Below are 25,674 nucleotides of genomic sequence, written 5' to 3'. Positions count from 1 at the left end.
GGATGAACTGACTTTTTAATCAATCTATAATGTATTTCTTTGTCTTTATAGCAGTTTTCAACTTAAAATCTATTTTGTCTGGTGCTGGTATAGACACTCCAGCTCTCTTTTGGTTATTAGTTGCATGGGATAATTTTTCCATTCATTTTTGAAGTACAGTTTTCCCAGATATATAATTCCTGCTGAACGTTTTTTTTTCTTTCCCTCTTTTATATGTGTCATCCCACTGCCTCTGGCCTCCTTGGTTTCTGAGGAGAAATCAGCTGTTAATCTTATTTGGAATCCCTTGTACATGGTGAATTACTTCTCTATTGCTGATTTCAAGAATCACTTTTTGTCTTTGGCTTTCAGCTATTTTATTCCAATGTGTCTCCGTGTGAGTCTTTATGCTTATCCATCATTGAGTTCACTGAGCTTCTTGGATGTGTGGATTCATGTACTTTATCACATTTAGAATTTTCCGCAATTCTTTCTGATTTTTTTCTTTCTTTCTTTTTTCTTTTTTTTTTTTTTTTTTTTTTTTTTTTTGAGATGGAGTTTCACTCTTGTTGCCCAGGCTGGAGTGCGATGGTGCAATCTTGGCTCTCCACAACCACCACCTCCTAAGTTCAAGCGATTCTCCTGCCTCAGCCTCCCAAGTAGCTTGGATTACAGGCATGTGCCACCAGGCACAGCTAATTTTTTTCTATTTTTAGTAGAGATGGGGTTTCTCCATGTTGGTCAGGCTGGTCTTGAACTTCTGGCCTCAGGTGATCTGCCCCCCTCGGCCCCCCAAAGTGCTGGAATTACAGGTGTGAGCCACTGTGTCTGGCCTTTCTCTCTTTCTTTTGAGATTCCATTATAGGTATGTTGGTGTGCTTGATGGTGCCCTAGGTTCTGTTAATTTTCTTCATGCTTCTCTTAGGTTCTGTTAATTTTCTCCATGCTTCTTTCCTTCATATTGGAAAATCTCAATTGGCCATCTTCAAATCCACTGATTCTTTTTTCTGCCTACTCAGACATGTTACATTGAATTTTAGTTATTGTACTTTTCAACAATGTACTTTTCAACTCCAGAACTTTTACCTGTTTTTTTAATACTTTATTGGTATTCCATTTGATGAGACATCATTCTTTTGGTTCCTTTAGTGGTTTTTATTTCACTTAGCTCTTTAAGCATATTTAAAAGTTGATTAGAGTCTTTGTCTAGTAAGAAGACCCTGTGCTTTCTCAGGGATGGTTCTTGTTCATTTCTTTTCTTTCCCTGAGTGGGCCACACTTTCTTGTTTCTTTGTATCATATATATATATTTTTTTTTGAGACAGAGTGTCGCTCTGGTGTCACTCTGTCACCCAGGCGGGAGTGCAGTGGTGCGATCTAGGCTCACTGCAAGCTCTGCCTCCCGGGTTCACAACATTCTCCTGCCTCAGCCTCACGAGTCGCTGGGACTACAGGCACTCGCCACCATGCCCAGCTAATTTTGTATTTTTAGTAGAGATGGGGTTTCACCATGTTAGCCAGGATGGTCTCGATCTTCTGACATCGTGATCTGCCCGCCTCGGCCTCCCAAAGTGCTGGGATTACAGGCATGAGCCACTGTGCCCGGCCTTTGTATCATAATTTTTTGTTGAAAACTGGGCATCTTGAATATTATAATGTGGCAACAAAGTGGCTGCATGTATGTTGCTGACAGTATTCCATGGCCTGGATGTACAACTTGTTTAATCATTCACCTATTGGAAGACATCTAGATTGTTTCCAGGTTTGGGCTATTATAAATAATATGTTTAATAACATATGTTTTCATTTCTCTAGGGTAAATGCCCAAGAGTACAATTGTTGGGTCATATGATAGTTGTCTGTTTAGTTTTATAAGAATCTTCCACATTATTTTTGAGAGGACTGTACCATTTTACATTCCCACCAGTAATGTTTGCATGATCCAGTTTCTCAGCATTCTTATCAGTATTTGTTTTTTTGCTATTTTTAAATTTTTACCATAATAGTAATAGTGGTGTAGTGATAACTCATTTTGGAAATGGTTGTGTTCTAAGGCACAATAATATAGAAAATATTTTCGTGTGCATATTTGCCATTGGTACAACAGTTTAGGTGAAATGTCTTTTCTATTCTTTTATCCGTTTTCTAACTGGATAGCCTTTTCCTTTTCTCCCCTCAAACAATTGAGAGGTAAGGCAAGGCATTCTTTTAATGTTGATCTTTGAGAGACAGAGTGTATATGTGTCTGTGTATTATATATATTCATATTCCAGATATTAGTCCTTTGTTGAATTTGTGGTTTACAAACATTATCACCTAGTCTGTAGCTTGCTTTTTCATCTTCTTACCAGAGTCTTCACAGAACAAATTTTTAAATGTTGTTGAAGTCTACTTAATCAATTTTTTCCATTTATGGATGTGCTTTTGGCATCATGTCTAAAAACTCTTCAGTGACCTCTAAGTCTCAAAGATTTTCTTCTGTTTTTTCTAAAGTTTCATCATTGTACTTTTCACATTTAAGTTTGTGATTGATTTCCAGTTACATTTTTTGACTTTCATTTTAGGTTCAGGGGTACATGTGCAGGTTTGTTATATAGGTAAATTGCGTGTTGCAAGGGATTGGTGTACAGATTATTTTGTCACCAAGGTAATAAGTATAGTACCGGATGGGTAGTTTTTCAGTCCTCACCCTCCTCCTGCCCTCCACCCTCAAGTAGGCCCCAGAATCTGTTGTTGTCTTCTTTGTGTCCATATGTACTCAATGTTTAGCTCCCACTTATGAGTGAGAACGTGTGGTATTTGGTTGTCTGTTCCTGTGTCAGTTTCCCCAGGATAATGGCCTCCAGTTGCAACCATGTTGCTGCAAAAGGAAATGATTTCATTGTTTCTTCTCGCTGCGTAAGTTGTGGGATTTAGGTGAAGTTTCTTTTCTTCTTTTTTTTCTTTTTTGCCTGTGGATACTGTTGGACCACTTGTTGAAAAGAGTTATTATTCCTCATTGAATTACTTTTGCACCTTTGCCAGAAATCAGTTGGATATACTTACGCCTGTTTCTAGGCTCTGTTTGGCACTGTCGATCCATGTGTCTATGCTTCCACTAGTGCCACACTGTCTTGATCTTCATAGCTATGTACTGAGCCTTCATGTTGATTAGATGGAGTCCTTCCACTATATTTCTTTTTTTTTCAACATTGTTTTACGCGTTCCATGGCTAGTTCCTTCCAATAATAAATATGAAAATAAGTTTGTCTTGTCTACAAATGCTTTGCTGAGAATCTGATGAGACTGCAGAAAACCTACAAATTAATTTATGGAAAACTGTCATCTTCATTATGTTTTGTCTCCAAACACAAGAATACAGGTATATCTTTTCATTTATTTAGGTTTTCTTTAACTTCTTTTGTCAGAATTTTGTAATTTTCTGCATACAGATCCTCTGCATTTTTAAAATGTATACTTTGGATTTAATTTTCCTAGGAACTATTAAAAATATTGTGTTTTAAATTTCGTTTTCCACAAGTTGATTTTTAGTATATGGAAATGTGATTGATTTTTGTGTGTTGATATTGTATCCTGTGACTCTGCTGAATTCATTTGTTAGTTCAAAGGTTGTTGTTTTTTATAGATTACAGGAAACTATGTAAGCAACCATATCACCGTAAAATGGGGGGCAGGGGGTATTTCTTCCTTTCTAGTATGTATTCTTTTTATTTCTTTTCTTCCAGCCTCTGCCTACTGCCCAATTCCAAAGTCACTTCCAAATTTGTAGGTGTTTGTTATAGCTGTATCCCACTTCCAGGTACTAAGATTTGTATAGTAATTATACAACAATACAGGTGCTACAGTGATATCAACAAAATACTGTTAACAGAGAGGAGGAGGTGGGTAATTCTGTGTAGATGGAACATAAGGAAAGATTTTGCATAAAAGGAGACACTTTCCTAAGAATGGATAAAGTTTCAGCAGGGAAGCGTAGTTCAAATAGAGGGGATAGCAACATCACTGCAACCTCTGCCTCCCGGGTTCACGCCATTCTCCTGCCTCAGCCTCCCGAATAGCTGGGACTACAGGTGCCTGCCACCATGCCCGACTAATTTTTTGTATTTTTAGTAGAGACAGGATTTCACCGTGTTAGCCAGGATGGTTTCGATCTCCTGACCTCGGATGGTAGTATGAAAATTCACGGAGTATCAGGGAAGTAGTGAGTAGGTGCCTGGTGGTAGAGAGATGGATGGCAAGAGTTGTTACAGTAGTCAGAAAACAGTATTTGAAGAACTCTGGGCTCCATGCCAATAGATCTTGACTTTATTCTATAAGCAGCAGGCAGCCTTTTATGATTTTTAACATAAAAATGGCATGATAAATTTGCTGTAGAACAAGAAGGGAAGACTTAGAGAATGTTTAAGTAACCCATATGAGAAATGATCTGAGAAAACATTTTGTCAAAAGGATATTCAGTTGGCCCTTAAACCATGCAGGGGTTCGGGGTACCAACCACCCACACAGCCGAAAATCCATTTATAATTTTTTTTTTTTTTGAGATGGAGTCTTGCTCTGTTCCCCAGGCTAGAGTGCAGTGGCGTGATCTCGGCTCACTGCAACCTCCACCTTCTGGGTTCAAGCAATTCTTCTGCCTCAGCCTCCGGAGTAGCTAGGATTACAGGTGCATGCCACCACGCCTGGCTAATGTTTGTATTTTTAGTAGAGACAGGATTTTACCGTGTTCGCCAGGCTGGTCTCAAACTTCTGAGCTCAGGTGATCCACCCGCCTCGGCCTTCAAAAGTTCTGAGATTACAAGTGTGAGCCACCATACTCAGTTCCATGTATAATTTTTGTCTCCTGAAAAATTTAACTATTAATAGCCTACTGTTGACCAGAAGCCTTGTTGATAATATAAACAGTCTAACACTTATTTTGTATGTTGTAAGATATTATAAGTAGTATATATAGTATTGTTGCCATAAAGTAAGCTGGAGAAAGAGAAAATGTTAAGAAAATCAGAGGGAAGAGAAAATATATTTACTGTTTATTCACTGGAAGCGGGTTGTCGTAAAGCTCTTCATCCTCATCATCTGCACATTCCATAGGCTAAGGAGGAAGGAGAGGAGCAGTTGGTCTTGTCTCAGAAGTGGCAGAGGTGGAAGAAAACCCATGTATAAGTAAACCCATGCAGTTCAAACCCATGTTGTTCAAGAGTCAACTGTAGTCACAAGCTTAAATGACTATTTAAGAAAATAAAATGTGATGTGGCCTGCATGAATACGTGTACAGGGTCAGTTTCCCTTTAACCAGGATTAAAGTAGATTTTGAGAGGATTCCAAGCCTAAGATTCTTTGACTGTAAAAGGTTTGGAGGCCTAGAGATAATTCCTGATAATTTAATAGAAAAGAGAGATTATATACTAGTTGAGTATATTTGACTAGTTGAGTCAAATATGGTTTGGTAGTTTCTGTTTTTTTTTTTTTTTGAGACGGAGTCTTGCTTTGTCACCCAGGCTGGAGCGCAGTGGCGTGATACTGGCTCACTGCAAGCTCCGCCTCCCGTGTTCACGCCATTCTCCTGCCTCAGCCTCCTGAGTAGCTGGGACTACAGGTGCCCGCCACCACGCCCAGCTAATTTTTTGTATTTTTAGTAGAGATGGGGTTTCACCATGTTAGCCAGGATGGTCTGGATCTCCTGACCTCGTGATCCACCCGCCTCGGCCTCCCAAGGTGCTGGGATTACAGGCATGAGCCACCGTGCCTGGCTGGTTTGGTAGTTTCTGCTAGTTTCAACTACTCAGATGCACATAAACCATATTTTTGTGTAAACACAAAAATATAAACTGCAGGTATAATTCCGAAAAAAGTATGAAAAGAAGCAAGTAATAATATGGTGTAACATGCAAGGGTTTGAACAGCAGGAATAATAGTACATACGTTGAGTGAATCAGAGCACTAGATCACTGTTTTCAAAGCAGTCACTGGAAATACGGTGGAGTTTTTATTTTGGAAGTGTGTTAATTTCTAAATAGATTAGGATTTCGTTTTTAAGAAAAATAATAGAATTACCTTTCTATTACTGATTTATAGTTCAATTCCATTGTGATAGAGAAACATACTTTGTATGATTTCACACTTTCAAACTTTTTTTTATTTCATTATTATGATTATCACCAAGGATATAGCCTCTCTTGGTGAATGTTCCATGTGCACTTGAAAATAATAGGTATTCTGCTACTGTTGGATGGCTATTCTATAAATGTCAGTTAGTTCCAACTGGTTGATGGTGTTGCTCACTTTGTCTATTACCTTGTTTTTGTTTATTACATTGTTTTTCTCTATTTGTTCTATTGATTACTGTGATAAAAGTGCTGAAGTTTCCAATCAGAAATGAATCATTGCAAATTTTCCATTTTTCCTTTAAATTAAATTTTTGCTTCATATATTTTGAGTGTCCGTGGTTAGATGCATGGACATCTAGGATTATATGTCTTCTTGGTGAATTCACTCTTATGATGTTATGTTCTTGTGTGTCCCTGGTAATTTTCCTTGCTCTGAAATTGGTTTTGTCTGATATTAATATAGCCATTCACATTTTCTTTTTGATTAGTACTTGTGTGGCATCGTTTTTTCACCCTTTTACTTTCTACCTGCCTTTATCATTATTTTGAAAGTAGGTTTCTTGTAGATAGCATATTGTTAGATGTTCTTTCCTTAATTATTTTAATATTTGTTTTTCTGATTATGTGCTTTGAGTATTCAAACTTAATGTATTTATTGATGTGTTTGGATTTAGGTTTACCATGTTATCATTCATTTTCTGTTCTATGATTTTCATTGCTTTGTTTCCTTTTGGATTATTTAGGTATTTTTTTAGTTCTCCATTTTAACTTAGTTATTGAGCTTTTAAATATGTTTTTTTGTATAGTTTTTTTTAGTAACTCTAGGAATTAATATACATCCTTAACATTTCCATCTAGTTAGAATTAGTATTTTCCCACTTTGAGTGGAAGGAATATAGACATCTTGCATCCCATAGGTTCCTTTAACCTCCTCCTTTATGTTGTTGTTGTCGTGTATATTAAATCTGCATACATTGAAAACTGCATTAGATAATATTATAATTTTGTGTTTAACTGTCAAATATTTTTTAAAACTTAAGAGGAGAAAAATGGTGTGTTATATTTACCCAGCTATTTATTATTTCTGTTACTCTTCCTTCATTTCTGAAGTTCAAAGTTTCCCTCTGGTATCATTTTCCTTTTGTACAAAGATCTTCCTTTAACATTTCTTTAGAACAGGTATGCTGGCTATGACTTCTCTTAGTTTTTCTCCATGTGATAATGTTCTTATTTTACCTTCATTCCTGAATATACTTTTGCTGGATATAGATTTTTGGGCTGACAGTGATTTAGCACTTTACAAACATTATTCCACTTCTTTCTGGCCTCCATGAAAAATCCGCAGTCATGCAAATGAATGTTCCCCTATGTATGATCTGTTGTGGTTTCTGCTTTAAGATTTTTTCATTGTCTCTAATTTTCAGCAGTTTATGATGTCTCGGGGCATTGATTTCCTTGGATTTTTCAGCTTGCAGTTTGCTGGGCTCTTGTGTCTGTAAGTTAATGTTTTGAATCATATTTGGGATGTTTGCAGAAATTATTCTTGATATTGCTGTGCACTCCACTCTCTTCTCCTTCTGGAACTCTGATGACAGAGTGTTAGACCTTTGTTGTTGTCACACAGGTCCCTGAAGTTCTATTGGGATTTTTCCCCCCCAACCTTTTCTTTCTGTTCTTCAATTGGATAATTTCTGTTGAGCTATTTACATGCTTACTGATTATTTCCTTTTTCATCTCATTTTATAATTGTACTCTGCCACTGGATTTTATTTTAGTTATTTTATATTTTTCATTACTAACATCTCCATTTTATTTTTTATCTATTTATCTGCTATTATTTTTCATTTATGTCAAAAGCGTTCACCCTTACTTCTTAAAGCATGGTGATATAAGAGCTGCTTTAAAGTCTTTTTCTGATAATTCCAACAACTGTGTCATCTTGGTGTTGTAATTGTTGACTATCTTTTCCCTTAAAAGTTATTGAGATTTCATAGTTCTTTTTGTGTCAGGTAATTTTCGATTGTATTCTGGGCATCTTAAATGTTATGTTATGAGACTCTGGGCCTTGTTTAGTTCCTATGGAGAATAATGATTATTAAATTTTTTAAGCAATTGACCCAGTTAAGTTCAGGCTGCAAGTTCTTACTGGCCTTCAGGGGCTGTTTCTTATGTCAGTTCAGGTTTTAAGATGTTTGCAGCATCATTTGGATAATGTGGATCACCCAGTGGCCCCTGTGGGACCTGAAATATGTTCTATCCCATGGTTCAGTTCTCAAAGACTCTTATATGCTGTTCAGGGTCAGATCCACTCATACAGCTTGGGGGTCAGTCCGGGAGCTCATACACAACATTATGGGATCTTCTGCTTGAGACCCCTCCTCTTGGCATTCTCCCAGGCACTTCCTGGTGTCTAGGAGCCCTCCTTTTCTAGTTTTCTTGATGGAAAGCTGGGGCTTTCATTTTCCCTCTCTGCCATACACTTCTTGCAACTGTGTCTGCCTCTGAAACCAAGTGGCAGAGAGACAGAGATAGGAAAAAGAAACAGGAATTCTCTCCCATCCTCTTGGGACCACAGTTCCTCTGGTCAGAGAGGATTCCTGTCCCTCAGAATTTTAGATGTCTGCACAACCACCACTGCCATTACCATAATGAGATTGCCTAGGGGAATAGGGTGGGAGAAATCATCACTCAAATACACATCCCTCATTGCCTCATACCCTTAAGGACCCTTTTCCCTCTCTTCAGATCTGAGAGGGCTTCTTTTGGAGTCCTTTATGTCCATGCCCAGTTTCAAGCTGGAATTGAGTTCAGACCAGGGCACACCACAGGAACAACAAAACAAGAAACTCACCATAGGATCAGTGTTACTCCGAATTCTGGTTTCCTTCCCCAGTCTACCTGCTGCTGTTTCCCTCTAGAGTCCTCAGATGGCTGATCTATACACTCTCCCCAAGGTTTTTAGTTGTGTTCAAATGGATGGGGTGAAGTGTGCAACTCCATCTTTATCAATGTTTGTATATTGATGTTTCTGGAAATCACTAAAAGAATTTTCTAAGCACTGTTTGCTTAATAGTATGAGGAATACAAAAGCAAAAAGTAAGGGAACAAGCATTTCTTTGAATACATACCACAATTTTTAAGTTAATACAATAACTTCTTAAAGTAGAAAAAAAATCAAGAGGGGCCAGGTTTATCTCTGGACAATGGGATGATACAGAAAAGGCTCATATCCCTGGTCATCCCAAAGCCACAGCCAACAGTGGTCCTTAACTGTCTGAAGGGCAGTGTCTGTTTCATAATTAGGAGATGTCACGGATTTCGTGAGTTGTATTTTAATGAAGCATTCCAAAAAGACTGTGCCTTAGCTAAAACTAATAGTCTTGCTTTTGGGGAAATATCAGACTGTGTGGCTCACCAGCTCGGGGAGAGTTGGGAGTCTGAAGACCTTCTCCACAGTCCTGACTTCATCCATGGAATGACAGCCTATCCATGTGGCCAGATAGGTTGCCCACTGCAGACTCCAGGTGAAGTTTTTCTTGTGAGTTTTGATGTGAAAGGCATCCCCTGGAGCTGTGCATATTTTGGTTATTTGCTCTGTTCACAAGGAAAAGTCCTCAGCAATTAGAAAGACTGCAGGGTGGCAATGACAGCCTGTCATTTCTTTTCTTCATTTGCCCTCTGTCCCTTTCCTCCTCTTCCAGTGCTGGAGAAAGACGATCATTACCTCTCCAGAGTCTTTGAATCTCCCTAGAAGAAGCCATCCACTCTCCCAGAGTGCTCCAACGGGACTGAACCACATGGGCTGGCCAGAGCACACACCAGGCACTGGTGAGTTACGCGCCTCTCTCTTTTGCTATGTACTCTGGATCCTGGCATGAAGGACAAGAAGCGAATGCTGTTGGCAGCTGTATCCACTTGCCTGGTAGAAGTAGCTTGAAGGTGAGAGAGAGAAACAATTGTCTTCTTCCTTCAGTTAGGGAGGAGTGCCTACTACCCAAAGAAAGGGAATTATTGGCCAGGCACAGTGGCTCATGCCTGTAATCCCAGCACTTTGGGAGGCTGAAGTAGGCGGGTCACTTGAGGTCAGGAGCTCAAGACCAGCCTGGGCAACATGGTGAAACCCCGTCTCTACTAAAAATACAGGCCGGGTGCGGTGGCTCACGCTATAATCCCAGCACTTTGGGAGGCCAAGGTGGGCAGATCATCTGAGGTCAGGAGTTCGAGACCAGCCTGACCAGCATGGAGAAACCCCATCTCTACTAAAAATACAAAATTAGCTGGGCATGGTGGCACATGCCTGTAATCTCAGCTACTCAGGAGGCTGAGGCAGGAGAATTGCTTGAACCTGGGAGTCAGAGGTTGTGGTGAGTGAGATCACGCCATTGCACTCCAGCCTGGGCAACAAGAGCAAAACTCCGTCTCAAAAAAAAAAAAAATTATCTCAGTATGGTGGTGCATGCCTGTAATCTCAGCAACTCAAGAGGGATGAGGCAGGAGAATCACTTGAATCTGAGAGGTGGAGGTTGTAGTGAGCGGAGATCGTGCCACTGCATTCCACCCTGGGCGACAGAGTGATACTCTGTCTCAAAAAATAAAAATAAAAAAAGGAATTCCTAGAGTCCCCCAGCTTGGCTCCATTACTTAATTTTGAGCAGAACTACTGACTGTCCCTTCGTCTCGTAGTAGGATATGTAACTTCAAGGAGACAGAATCATGTAGGGAGCTGTCTCTAATCAGCTGATGGAACTTGGTTGTTTTCCCTTCTGAGGAATAATGGCCTCTTCCTTGAGTTTTATGGCAGCCTATATGAGTCCCTTTCTCCAAACTATAGCAAATAGCGTCACATCACATATCTGTCCATAAAAGGTCTGGCTTTCTGTGTTAGAAGGGAATTGGGCCGCAGGTGAGAGCCAGGATGGGGCCTCTTTATGTAGAACAACCACCTTCCTCACACCCAGCCCAGCAGGGCTGGGCACGCTAAGTGAGGCTCAAGGCACATCTGTCTTCTGGTGGAAGGACAGATGTGAGGTCTCACGTCTTGAGCAGGTGCAGATTGTGTTAGGTGGTGACCTTACAGTCTAAAAGCTCATGGCTGCTGGAGGGAGGGGCCAAATCTAGTGTTGAAGAAAGATAAACAAGGGTAAAGCCCTAAGAGTTAGAAAAACAAAACAGCCACACCTGTCAAATGCGTGCTTTGTCCAGGCTTGGGGGGAGTGGGCTGGCAGTGGAGGCTGTTGGTAGTCAGGTCCTGTCAGTGCTGAAGACCCATAGAAAGCCAGTGTGGTGAGGCAGAGGATGACAGTGCGTGGCGGTTGGCCCCGAATGCTGGAGTTTGGCATGTGCCTTGCTAAGGAATCAGCTCTGATGCAGACTCCGAGTTGAGCTCTGAATCTGACTCAGCACATTCGAGGTGCTGGTCCTGAGGGAGCTGGCTGCTCAGATTAGCCAGTGGATGTGGTGGTTGTCCATCAGCAGATAGATGTATTTAGGCTCCACTGTGAAGTGGGGTTTTATTCTTTCCCACATACGGTTGTGATCTTAAACTCACAAGCAAAGTTATGAAAAGGTGTTTGACAACAGTTGAAGAACCTTTCCCAGTTTCTTGCATGAGCCCTTCATTAAGTCATAGAGTTATTTAGAGTCTTGTGGAAGGGACAGTAACCAGGGAGAGGAATCTTTTTCCAGAGAGAATCCTCAAAGCTGATTTTGGCCTTTCAAGTCAGTACCTCCTTACAATTCAGGGCTTCATAATCATATTTTCCTATTATTTCAGTGTCACTTGAAATAATTGGCAGATGAGTTCATTGCAGAAGAAATTTTAAAACCTTCATGCCACCAGTGACATCCAGCATGTATGCATACCAAGGGCACTGCTCTGTAAGTCAGAGGTCCGGGCTCTAGCCACACTTTGTCCTAGGGTGAGAAATTGGGCACATCCCTCCATTTCCCTATATCTCAGGTTCCTTTTTTCTTTTTTTCTCAGAAATTCTGCAAGAAAGTAATTAGATTCCTTTCTCTTCATAAAAGGAGTGATAGCTCCTGTTTTCCTATTTTGTAAGGATAATGGGAGAGACTAGCCTGGACTATCCTGGAGTTTAGCTTAGGAAAGCTTTCTTTTCTTTTCTTAATTACTGCTTCCACTTCCAACTGATCTGTTCCTGACTTCGTAGAATTTCTACTTTATAGAGATTATATTTCTAGTTTCTATCCCTGGAACCTCTCATTCTCATTTGAATTCTCATTCAAATTTGATCCATTTTCTGCCCAGTTCTGGGAGAATTTCTGTTTCATCTTCTGCTTTGTTTTCCTGTTTTGTTTTTTTTCCCTCACCTGTGTTCACTGCCTTCACTGGCAGTTTGTGATTCAGTGATCATGTTTTTAATCTGCAACAATCTTTCCTATGTCCTTTTGAAGCCATTAAGAACAGAAAATTGGGATTTTTGTAAAATTTTCTCGTTATTTCTAAATTTCAGTTCATTTCCAAATTCATCTGCTCTTCTTTTGAGGTTTGTTTGTTTTTTATTTATTTACTTTATTTTATTTATTTATTTTTTTTAAGACGGAGTCTTGCTCTGTCACCCAAGCTGGAGTGCATTGGTGCGATCTCGGCTCACTGCAAGCTCCACCTCCCAGGTTCATGCCATTCTCCCGCCTCAGCCTCCTGAGTAGCTGGGACTACAGGCGCCTGCCACCACGCCTGGCTAATTTTTTCTATTTTTTAGTAGAGACAGGGTTTCACCGTGTTAGCCAGGATGGTCTCAATCTCCTGACCTCATGATCCGCCTGTCTCGGCCTCCCAAAGTGCTGGGATTACAGGCGTGAGCCACCATGCCCGGCCTGTTTGTTTTTTGGAGTCTCGCTCTGTCACCCAGGCTGGAGGGCAGCGGTGCGATCTCGGCTCACTGCAACCTCCGCTTCCTGGGTTCAAGCAATTCTCCTGCCTCAGCCCCCAAGTAGCTGGGATTACAGGTGCCCACCACCATGCCCAGCTAATTGTTGTATTTTTAGTAGAGACGAAGTTTTGCCATGTTGGCCAGGCTGGTCTTGAACTCCTGACCTCAGATGATCTATCTGCCTCGGTTTCCCAAAGTGCTGGAATTACAGGCGTGAGCCACCGCACATGGCCTCTTTTGAGGCTTTTTATTAATAGGTGAAATTTCTTTATTTGCTCGTCTATGTGAACAGCAGTCTTCCCCCAGCAGTGGTGTGTTGTTAAGTAGCACTGGAAGTGATGTTCTTTCAGAGATTATAATGGGTTCCTGTTAACATCCTTCAAACACAGCTGAAGTAGGATGAGGAAGGCAAGGCTTTCTTGTGATGAATGCCGTTGAGTCAGCGCCCTAAAGGCTTGTGGGGAGCTGTCAGCAGTCTTGGCAGGGAGCTCCTCCCCCTCACTAGAATTTCTTCTCCACGTTTGGAAGGGTGGCCAAGAATCAGCCTGATGTGGGAGCAGGCCACCTCTCCCTGGCAAGTCGGTGCCCAAGATTAACCCCCACCACACACGCCCCTCTCTCAGTGGAGCCTGCAGGGCTAGGTGCAACTCTGAGAGTCCCTGATGCCTCCAGAGTTCATGCCTGTGGCTTTGGAAGGGTTGGCTGCGTTTTACCAGGAATACCTGGTAGTATGGTTATTTCACAAGCTGTAGGTCACCTCTTTCTTCAAACTACTTTGTTGTATCTTGTGGCTAACACCCTTCATCAGTCTCTAGTACTAGTAAAGGATGCTTTCTATTTTTTAAACAGCTTTGTTGAGCTATAGTCACAAACAGTTCGGTGGCAGGATATTCACAGATACGTGCGGTCATCACCAGTGCATTTTAGAACATTGTCAGCACCTCATAATAAGCTCTGTACCTTTAGCTATTACCCCCCACCACCACCCGAAGGAACCACTTATCTACTTCCTGTCTCTGTAAATTCCCTATCCTGGATTTGCATATGGATGGAATCATGTAGGAACTGGTCTTGTGACTGGCTTCTTTCACTTATAATAATGTTTTCAAGGTTCATCCACATGTCACATGTACTTCAGTACTTCATTTCTTTCTATGGCCAAATAATATTCCATTGTATGGATACACCACAGTTTGCTTATTTATTCATCCATTGATGAGCAATTGGATTACTTCTACTACCTTGCACTTCTGTGCTATGGAGATGGCTTCTTTCCTTAAATCTCAGGAACCAACCTCTGCTAGGTTTAGACTTTTCTTTTACAGCTTCCTCACTTCTCTCAGCCTTTATACAATTGAAAAGAGTTAAGGCCTTGCTCTGGATTAGGCCTTGGCTTAAAGGAGTGTTGTGGCTGATTTGATCTTCTATCCGGACCACTAAAACTTTCTTCCTATTGCAGTCAGGCTGTTTCACTTTCTTATTCATGTGCTAACTGGGGTAGCACTTTTCATTTCCTACAAGAACTTCTCCTTCACTTTCAGAACTTGGCTAACTGTTTGGCTTGAGAGGCCTAGCTTCTGGGTCATCTTGGCTTTGACATGCCTTCCTTACTAAGCTGAATCATTTCTAGCTTTTGATTTAAAGTTAGAGATATGTGGCTCTTCCTTTCACTTGAAAACTTAAAGGCCATTACTGGGTTATTAATTGGCCTAATTTCCATATTGTGTCTCATCAATAGGGAAGCCCAAGGAGAGGGAGGGAGACAGAGGAATGGATGGTCGGTAGAGCAGTCGGAAAACACAACATTTATTGATTAAATTTGCCATCTTCTATGGGCACAGTTCATGGCATGTCTTCACTTCTTCTTTTCCCTGTCTCATCTTTTTATCGCTCTATTCCTTCTTTACTGTTTTCTTTTTCACTGAGTGAATATTTTCTAATGTAGTATTTTAATTTTATTAGTGATTCTTTCACTATATTTTTTGAGGTTTGTTTTTAGTGGTAGCTTTAGCGTTTCGTGTATATATATATAACTTACCAGCATCAACTTCAGATTTATACTAGCTTAATTCCAGTAATATATAGAACTATTACTCCCTTATTCCCTTCCCCCTTTTTGTGTGGTATGATTGTTATGCGTATTATACTTATCAATGTTATAAAGCCAGCAGCACATTAGTAAAATGATTGCTCTACCATGTGTCACCATTTTCTTAGCCTATTACAGCTTTTCTCTCATCTACCTCCTTTATGGTGTTATTGACATATATTACATTTTTATATTATATGCTCAATAATACATTATACACATTATTTTATACAATTGTATGTTGAGAAGAAAGGAGAAAATAAGAATTGTGTTTTTTATAATTATATCATTACCTTTTCTAATACTCTTTTTGTATTCATGTGGATTTACATTATCATCTGGGGTCACTTGCTTTCAGCCTAAAGAACTCCCTTTAGTATTTCTTATAAGTTAGGTCTATTAGCAACAAATTTTCTCAGTTTTGTTTATCTGGGGAAATCCTTATTTAGTCTTCATTTTTGAAAGGTTAGCTTTCTGCATAAAGGATTCTTAGTTGCCAAGATTTCTTTTAAAAAAAAAATCCTTTTAGCAGGCCTTCGACAAAATTCAACAGCCCTCCATGCTAAAAACTCTCAATAAACTAGGTATTGATGGAACGTATCGCAAAATAATAAGAGCTATTTATGACAAACCCACAGCCAGTATCATACTGAATGGGCAAAAACTGGAAGCATTCCTTGACAACCAGCACAAGATAGGGATGCCCTCTCTCACCACTCCTATTCAACATAGTGTTGGAAGTTCTGGCCAGGGCAATCAGGCAAGAGAAAGCAATAAAGGGTATTCAGTTAGGAAAAGAGGAAGTCACATTGTCCCTGTTTGCAAATGACATGATTGTATATTTAGAAAACCCCATCGTCTCAGCCCAAAATCTCCTTAAGCTGATAAGCAACTTCAGCAAAGTCTCAGGATACAAAATCAATGTGCAAAAATCACAAGCACTCCTATACACCAATAACAGACAAACAGCCAAATCATGAGTGAACTCCCATTCACAAATGTTACAAAGAGAATAAAATACCTAGGAATCCAGCTTACAAGGGCTGTGAAGGACCTCTTCAAGTAGAACTACAAACCACTGCTCAATGAAATAAAAGAGGACACAAACAAATGGAAGAACATTCCATGCTCATGGATAGGAAGAATCAATATCGGGAAAATGGCCATACTGCCCAAGGTAGTTTATAGATTCAATGCCATCACCATCAAGCTACCAATGACTTTCTTCACAGAATTGGAAAAAAATTACTTTAAAGTTCTTATGGAACCAAAAAAAAGCCCACATTGCCAAGACAATCCTAAGAAAAAAGAACAAAACTGGAGGCATCATACTACCTGACTTCAAAGTATACTACAAGTCTACAGTAACCAAAACAGCATGGTACTGGTACCAAAACAGAGATATAAACCAATGGAACACAACAGAGGCCTCAGAAATAACACCACACATCTACAACCATCTGATCTTTGACAAACCTGACAAAAACGAGAGATGGGGAAAGGATTCCCTATTTAATAAATGGTGTTGGGAAAACTGGCTAGCCATATGTAGAAAGCTGAAACTGTATACTTTCCTTACACCTTACACAATAATTAATTCAAGGTGGATTAAAACGTAAATGTTAGACCTAAAACCATAAAAGCCCTAGAAGGATACCTAAGCAATACCATTCAGGACATAGGCATGGGCAAGGACTTCATGACTAAAACACCAAAAGTAATGGCAACAAAAGCCAAAATAGACAAATGGGATCTAATTAAACTAAAGAGCTTCTGCACAGCAAAAGAAACTACGATTAGAGTGAACAGGCAACCTACAGAATGGGAGAAAATTTTTGCAATCTACCCATCTGACAAAGGGTATCCAGAATCTGCAAGGAACTTAAATAAATTTACAAGAAAAAAACAACCCCATCAAAAAGTGGGCAAAGGATATGAACAGACACTTCTCAAAAGAAGACATTTATGCAGCCAACAGACACATGAAAAAATGTTCATCATCACTGGTCATCAGAGAAATGCAAATCAAAACCACAGTGAGATACCATCTCACAGCAGTTAGAATGGCGATCATTAAAAAGTCAGGAAACAACAGGTGTTGGAGAGGACGTGGAGAAATAGGAATGCTCTTACACTGTTGGTGGGAGTGTAAACTAGTTCAACCATTGTGGAAGACAGTGTGACAATTCCTCAAGGATCTAGAACTAGAAATACCATTTGACCCAGCCATCCCATTACTGGGTATGTACCCAAAGGATTATAAATCATGCTGCTATGAAGATGCATGCACACATATGTTTATTGCAGCACTATTCACAATGGCAAAGACTGGGAACCGACCCAAATGTCTATCAAGAATAGACTGGATTAAGAAAATGTGGCATATATACACCATGGAATACTATGGAGCCATAAAAAAGGATGAGTTCATGTCCTTTGCAGGGTCATGGATGAAGCTGGAAACCATCATTCTGAGCAAACTGTCACAAGGACAGAAAACCAAACACTGCATCTTCTCACTCATAGGTGGGAATTGAACAATGAGAATACTTGGACACAGGGCGGGGAACATCACGCAGGGAGGCCTGTCATGGGGTGGCAGAGGGAGGGATAGCATTAGGAGAAATACTTAATGTAAATGACGAGTTAATGGGTGCAGCACACCAACGTGGCACATGTATACATATGTAACAAACCTGCATGTTGTGCACATGTACCTTAGAACTTAAAGTATAATTAAAAAATAATAATAAATATTTAAAAATCCTTTTAGCACATTTAACACACTATCCCACTGTCTTCTGGAGTTTCTGCTAAGAAATCAACTGTTAATCATATTGAAGAAGGCTTGATGAGTTATATGTTGTTTGCTGCTATTCTCTTGTAGCTTTTAGGATATTCCCCCTTGTCTTTTACTTTCAGCATTTTTACTATGATGTGTCTGTTTGTGGATCTCTGGAATTATTTTACTTGGAAATAACTGAGTTTCCTGGGTGTGTAGGTTATTGGTTTTCAATAAATTTGCAAAGTTTTCAGCCATTTTGGTTTTTTTTGTTTTTTTTTTTTTGAGACAGAGTCTCGCTCTGTCGCCCAGGCTGGAGTGCAGTGGCGCGATCTCGGCTCACTGCAAGCTCTGCCTCCTGGGTTCACACCATTCTCCTGTGTCAGCCTCCTGAGAAGCTGGGACTACAGGCGCCCGCCACCACGCCTGGCTAAATTTTTTTGTATTTTTAGTAGAGACGGGGGCCATTATTTCTTTGAATATTTTCCCCTTCCCCTTTCTCTCTCTCTTTCTGATATTCCCATTACACATATGTTGGTGTACTTCATAGTGTCCTACACTTCTCTGAGGCTTTGTTCACTTTTTTTTCATGGTTTTCCCTCTGTTCTTTGGCTTGTGTAATTTCTATTGATCTATCTTCAAGTTTGCTAATTATTTCTGCCATATGTTCAAACCTGCTGTTGAGCCCCTTCTAGTGAACTTTTTATTTCAGTTATTGTACTTTTCAACTCCAGAATTTCCTTTTTTAAAAAATTTGAATGCGTTCACTGATATTCTCTGTTTGATGAGACACTGTCACCACATCTTTTGCCTTTTAATCATGTTTCCTTTAGTTCTGTGAACATGTTTATAATTACTACTTTGGACTTTATAAATCTGATATGTGATCATTCTCACAGGCAGTTTCTATTGCCTGCTTTTTTCCCCATTGTATGGGTCAAACTTTCCTGTTCCTTTGCATATGTCATAATTTTTGGTTGGAAACTGGACATTTTAGATAATATAGCCACTCTGAGAACCGCTCCCCCACTAGGTTTGCTGTTGTTATTTGCTTATTTATTAACTACATGAACTGTTTTATTTTAGTGAAGTCTATTTCCCTTCCCGTGGGGTTAAGCTTCTGATGTTGCTCCAGATACAGTGCTGGGTATGCCCACAGTCACCCATGGATGGCAGTGGCTTTGCTAGGGCTCTCTTCTATATTTCTCTGACCACACCACACTGTTAAGCTCCACTCATTGGTTGCTGATTGCTCTGTTATTTTCAATATTGTTCTGGGGCATAAATTGCTTTACAAGCTATCAAATGCTGGCACACCTCAGAAAGGATCACTTTCTGAGGTCAGTGTTTGGTATTTCTTCTGATCCTAGAAGGGCACCTCCCAGCTATCTTATTCTCTGTTCTCTCATACAAACTATTGGGGTTACAGTCCAGGCTATATCTCCATTAGAGCCACAGATTTCCTCTTAATTCCCTTCACTGCAACCTCCACTGTTCTTGAAAGCACCTTTAGGTTTCAGCTTCTCCATGCTCTGTTACAAACTGAGCCCAGTTCCTTTAGGAAGAGATCAGGAGCTATCTGTTTTACAACCTGCTTCCCCCAGGCAAAATCTTTGAGCCAGAGCTCTGGGGTGGGGACAGTGGCAAGCTCTGTGGAGCCCTTTGGGAGGGAGAGCAGTAGCCTAAGGTCCTCTCAGCTTGCCTCTCCTGGCATGGAACCACCACCTTAGAAGCAGGGGGAAAGGTTCTCCGAGCCTCAGTATTCTCAGCTTGCCAAAGAAGGAAGTCACCCCGGCTTACCACTCTCACCAGTAACAGGTGGCTTCCTGACTGAGCCTCAGCAACAGGTGGCTGGGGGCAGGATGAGAAATACCACTGCCCTCCTCTTCCAGCGAAGAAAGATCCCTGGCTGAGAGATGTGGGGAGAAGGGAGGCCTGTGTTGTTGGCTGTAGTCTGGAGTGGAGTCTCTACCTCACTGAGCTGTAAAGGGGGAGAGGGGAATGATCTTGGTTAAAACCCTACAGATTCTCACCTTTCTTACTGAATTGTCATTGATTTTCTTGAATGGGTGTTTCTTTTTTTTTGAGATGGACTCTTTTTTTTTTTGCTGGGGAGGCGCGGGGAGGCAACAGAGTCTTGCTCTGTTGCCCAGGCTGGAGTGTAGTGGCACAATCTCAGCTCACAGCAACCTCCGTCCCCCGCCGGTCCAAGCGATTCTCCCACCTCAACCTCCCAAGTAGCTGGGATTACAGGTGTGCGCCACCACGCCTGGCTAATTTTTGTACTTTGAGTAGGGACGGGGTTTCACCATGTTGGCCAGGCTGGTCTTGAATTCCTGACCTCAAGTGATCTGCCCAACTCAGCCTCCCAAAGTGCTGGGATTACAGGCATGAGGCACCACGCCCAGCCTTGAATAGATGTTTCTTTATTTGCTGTTTACTCTTCAGGACCATTCCAGAGGTTTTAAATGGTTGTTTTTAAAACAGTGTTCACCAGTTTCACTGAGGAGCAGGTCAGTGGAGTTCCTTTCACTGTCCTGCAGAAGTCAATCTCATTTTCTCTAGTATTGGTCATTTCAGTGAGAGTCTTAGAGAAGATGTTGAATGGCTGTGCTCATGGCATAATATCTAGATACATTTCTTTTCTTTTCTTTTTCTTTTTTGAGATGAGGTCTTACTCTGTTGCCCAGGCTGGAGTTCAGTGGCATGATCTTGGCTCACTGCAACCTCCGCCTCCTGAGTTCAAGTGATTCTCCTGCCTCAGCCTCCCGAGTAGCTGGGACTACAGGCGCACACCACCACACCAGGCTAATTTTTGTATTTTTAGTAGAGACGGGGTTTCTCCATGTTGGCCAGGCTGGTCTCGAACTCCTGACCTCAGGTGATCTGCCCACCTCGGCCTCCCAAAGTGCTAGGATTACAGGCATGAGCCACCACGCCCGGCCTAGATACATTTCTTAAACTTCTTCTTTTATCCCCAGCAGCTAGCATGGTGTTCTGCACATAGAAGGGTTACAGTCATTTGCCAAGGACATTGATGGTATTCCAACACAAAGTGTCTGGGGAATCCTCTGAATGGGGAGAAAGGGAATTAACGGTTGCACAGTGGTTCAAAGCATGAGTGGCGAGCACTGGAACCAATTCCACCACTTCCCAGGCATATAATCTTGGATTATTCTGAGCCTCAGTTAATTTCAGAGGTAAAATGGGGCTAAAATAGTAGCTATCAGATAAAGTTGTAGATACTAAATAGTATATGCAAAGTACCTCACATCTGGTATATGCTTGATAAATACCAGCTAATATTTCAGACATTGCTAGGTGTGACTGCATATCTACACATCATTCACTTAATCCTCACAATAATCCTGCAAAAGTAGTTGTCAGTACTCCTATTTGTGGATGAGGAGGGGACGACACAGGAAGATTAAGTAACTTGCCCAAGGTCACAACTAGTAAGAGACAGAACTGAACCCAGGATTGAACCCACATCACTCTGGCCTTCGGCTTCTTTCCATCCAGCACTGTTGTGGAAACTGAAGTGCAGGGTTAATTAGGAGAGACAGAGCAGAAGCCTGTCTCTAGACTTAGACAAGCTTTGATCCCGTTCTGTTTCTGTTTTTATGTGTACAGTAGAATTTCATTGACCACCTTCACATCATCAAGCCAGTCTCAAAAAACACTGAACCTTCTGTGCTGGCCTTTCTGATAAAGACACTGCATTATTAATTCATACATACATACATACTCACACACGTTGCATACATATACACACAATACATATACACACAATATATATACAGTGGCTAATCAGGGTTGCTGGTGGCCTTCCCCTGACAGCCCCCCTCCCTGCCCCGACCCCATGTACACAGAATTATCATTCCCCCAAAGCCCTTGGGGGCTGGTTCTAGTGTAAGCAGCAGAAGTATTGAGAGGGAGAGGATGAAATGAGAGGTGCATGCCTTGCTCCAGCACACCAGCTAGTATAGGGTGGGTGCTAGAAAATTGGGCATTTGGTGCCCTGCCTCCACTGGGGTCCATTTCCTGTGGCCCATCTCCATCCGGAAGCTATATGTGCGCCAAGCTCTGTACCATAAGAGGCCCTGCAGCTTCATAGATGCTTTCTCCTCTCCTTGTGAGACCTCTAGTATCTTGTCTATCATGAGTACATGATTATTCAACCTAACAACCCAGGGGCTGGGGCAGTGGGCCACCACAGGCCTAGGTAGACTAGAAGCTCCATACATGCTTAAGGTAATAACCGGTGTTGCTGGGTGTTTAATTTGATGGGAATTGGGGGATGACTCAGCCAGATCATCACATCAAGGTCCCCTCCTCAGTTCCTCCAGGAATGAGTGCCTTTCCTGGTCACTGTATATCCAGCACACAACCTTCCAGCGTCTGCTTCCATTTTTTTTTTTTTTTTTTTTTTTAACAGAAACTTGCTCTGTCGCCAGGCTGGAGTGCAGCGGCGCGATCTCGGCTCACTGCAACCTACGACTCGCTGGTTTAAGCGATTCTCCTGCCTCAGCCTCCCACGTAGCTGGGATTACAGGCACGCGCCACCATGCCCAACTAATTTTTGTATTTTTAGTAGAGACGGGGTTTTACCATGTTGGCCAGGATGGTCTTGATCTCCTGACCTCGTGATCCGCCCGCCTCGGCCTCCCAAAGTGCTGGGATTACAGACGTGAGTCACCGTGCCCGGCCTGCTTCCATTCTTTCTTGTCCTTGGGAAGAGCAGTTCTCCCACTCCTCATCCCTCATGCAGGCTCTTCTGCATGGGGTCACCATCTGTGTCCTACAGCTGTCCTTTGAAGGCTGCAAGCTTCGCCCTGGTGGGTGGGGAGAAGTTCTGGGGAAGGGATGGCCACTGCCAGAGTCCACTACCCCTCCCAGGCCATCAGCAAGTCTTGTGGGGTCTACCTTCAAAATAAATGTCCAAGTTGTCCATTTCTCTTATTCCATTGCTACCACCGCCATACCGTGCTTGGCGAGAGCATCAGTGTCACCCACAGAGCAGCCCAAGGGAGCTCTAAAATACACATAAATCCCATCTTGCTCCTTTCCTGCATCAGTATCTTCAGAGGCTTCCCTTCACACTTCGTAAGACCTGGGGGATGCTGCATGTTCTGCCTGATTTCTCCTCCTCCTCCTGTTCCCTCTCTGTCCCATGCTCCCTGCACTTCTGCCACAGCCACCACCTTGCTGCTGCTCCTTCTCGCCTCAGGGCCTGGCACTTACTGCCCCTTTCACCTGGGATGCTCTTCTCTTGGCTTTTCATAGCTTGGCTCCTTCTTGGTCTTCAGATCTCAGTGAATATCCCTCCTCAGTGAGGCTTCACTGATTCCTTCTCAGCACTTATTCTGTCAGTGGCTTGCTGCTTCTCCCGTCTGCTCCCTGCAGACCAGGTGCGCCATGAGGGCAAAGGGGCTTTACCCCTCACTGTGTCCAGGGAGTACAGCGCACCTGCTGCAGGCTGCATGCTGGGCAAGCAGCCCGTGGAGGAATGAGGGGGCTGGACCCAACAGTCAACTCGGAGGGACTGCCCCTCAACCTCCAAAGGGAGACCAAGTCTCCCACAGTTTTTCACCTCCTGGAATTTGCATTTGCATTTCATATTCTGACTTCTTGTCAACTTGCGTGGAGCTTCTGGGTGGACTCTTAGAACCTACAAGAACCTGTGTGTGTCTGGGAGGGGCAGATGAAATAGTAATGCCCTTCCCTATTCACCCGCCACCTCGCACACACACTCCGAAAAAATAAAACTCCTGGCTCCTTGCCGTGCGCCTCGTGGCCCCCATCTTCGTGTGTGAATTCTTGCACTGTAAAATCCCGTCACTGAACTCTTCCACACGCTTTCTAAAATCGTTTGGCATGGACTACTTTGCTCGGCCCCTTAATCACCACAGGGTGTGCCCTGCCTGGGCTGTCACGAGGGTCGCAGGTGCCAGGTGCTCCCCGCTCACTGTGCGCCTGGCTGAGCGGAGATGAGGGGCGTGTCTTGTCTGAGCGCGCTCCCCAACGCGGGCGCGCACCCCTGCCCTACGGGTCTCTGCCCTGGGCCCAGTGGGGCCACCTGCTTGCGTCCTCGCCCCTATGGCGTGGGAGGCGCCGCCAACAGTCTGAGCTGGAATCCGTGCGGAGAAAAAGTGGGCGCCCGCTGGCCCTCCTCACCACCGTGGCCGCGACGCGCGTGGGCGTCGCCTCCTAAGGATGGCCCTGTCCTAACACGCGTGCGGACGCAGGTGGCGGCGGCGCGGCCCCTGCGGGCACCGAGAACGACCCGGAGCCCCACGCCCGCCGCCGCAGCCGCTCCAGGCCTGCGTGCGCGCGTGCGTGAGCGCGTGCCGGCCGGGCCCGCGACCCGCACTGGGGTCGCCGCTGAGGCTCAGCGCCCGCTGGGCGGCCGGTAGTGGGCAGCGAGCTGAGGTGCTGCTCCCTGCCCGAAGGGCGCCTGGCCTCACTCCGAGCCGCGAGCGCCCGGCGCCTGCCGAGGGTCCCCGCTGCCGCGGCCACGGAGACCGAGCGGGGGTCGGCTGAGAATCTCCTTAACGGAGCCTCATGATGTCAGCCGGCCCGGAGCGGCCGCCGCACGGCGACGAGGATGGGGCCGAGGACGCCGCGCGGCCGCCCACACGCCCCTTGCCCTCCGACTGCGACCCTGGCCCCGGCTTGCGCGCCCCGACCCCCGGCAGCCCTGCGGCCGCCGCACCGCCGCCCCCAGCCCAGCCTTCCCCGAGCCTGTGGCTGGAGCTCGGGCCCGCCTGCATGCGGGCGCAGCAATGCCCCAGCGAGTCAAGCGGGCAGACCAGTGGCGATCTCGGCACTAGCAGCAGCAGCAGCGCCGGGCTCTCCCCGGGCTCCGACTCCGACAGCAGCGGCGTGGTGTGTGGCGGCCGCGGAGGCAGCGGGGGCATGCGCGGCGCCCTGTCCCGCTCCTGGAGCCTGGAGAGCCTGCGCTCGGCCACCGTCGGTAAGGGCGCCGCCGCCCCCGCGCCGCGCGCGCCCTCCGCGCCGGGGTCTGTGCTCTTGCGACCCCCGCCCGCCTCCTGCCTTTCCTTCTCCTCTCTCACTTTCTGTCTGTCGTTTCCATCTCCTGGTCCCTTCCTTCCCATTGCTTCGCCCTGCTATTCCTTTTATTTTTCTGGTTTCCTTCTGATTCCCACTACCTGTCTCTCTGATCCACGTCTACCGGTGGGCCACCTGTTACAGCCAGGACCTTGTTGGCCCCCATACCAGGGCGCGTTGTCAACTGGGAAACTGATTAAGGTGAGACTAGAATTTGGTGCCCGATGCGCTGTGTTCCTTTCCCCAAACTGTTCTTGACCAATTGCACCTGTCTGGCTTTCCCTACCGCATCTGCTTAGCCTCTGTAAAGCCAGGAGGATGGAAGGGGCCTGCTGGCCGAGGGTGGAACGGATTGCGCCACCTGGTTGTGAGTGCGCTTGGTCCTGATCCCAGGACTGCGGCTCCCAACGGAGGGAGCTGGTCCTGGACCCTCTGAACAAGACTGCGCTTTACCAAGCTGGCATTGCTCTGGTGTCTCCTGGGACCGTATGATCCCTGTGGTGCTCCCAAATCTACCTGGAGGGCCGAATTTGGGTTACTGGTTGAGAGGAAGATTTTGTCCCTAAATATTAATGGAACAAGGAAGTCAAGAGTGGTTTTATGAATGGTGATCACCTACCCTTGCTTATTTGCTGACAGAATTCTTTATATTTCACTTCTTGTGAACATTGTCAAATATTGTAGCTTCTGCAGTGGGGTTTGTCAAGGGCAACAGTTGCTGCCTGGAAATGAGGAAGTTATACACCCACTGTATTT

At 43.6% G+C, this 25,674-nt stretch overlaps 1 protein-coding gene across 7 annotated transcripts in view; it reads left to right on the top strand.

The window, feature by feature from the left end:
- The window catches only part of ARHGEF4 (Rho guanine nucleotide exchange factor 4), a 202,460-nt gene that overhangs the window by 94,490 nt on the left and 82,296 nt on the right, over nt 1-25,674 (top strand). For 4 of the 7 annotated variants that reach the window (XM_055262717.2, XM_055262716.2, XM_055262715.2 and 1 more), the window contains one exon: nt 9,785-9,911. In XM_055262717.2, the coding sequence (XP_055118692.1) occupies nt 9,785-9,911 (127 nt within the window). Of the gene's footprint in view, nt 1-9,784; nt 9,912-24,298; nt 24,824-25,062; nt 25,120-25,674 lie in introns of those variants that run through there. The other 3 variants (XM_055262720.2, XM_055262719.2, XM_055262721.2) reach the window with 3 other exon arrangements.

Source organism: Symphalangus syndactylus, chromosome 22, assembly GCF_028878055.3.
Source record: "Symphalangus syndactylus isolate Jambi chromosome 22, NHGRI_mSymSyn1-v2.1_pri, whole genome shotgun sequence".
NCBI lineage: Eukaryota > Metazoa > Chordata > Mammalia > Primates > Hylobatidae > Symphalangus > Symphalangus syndactylus.
This window is presented reverse-complemented; position numbering and strand designations above follow the sequence as displayed.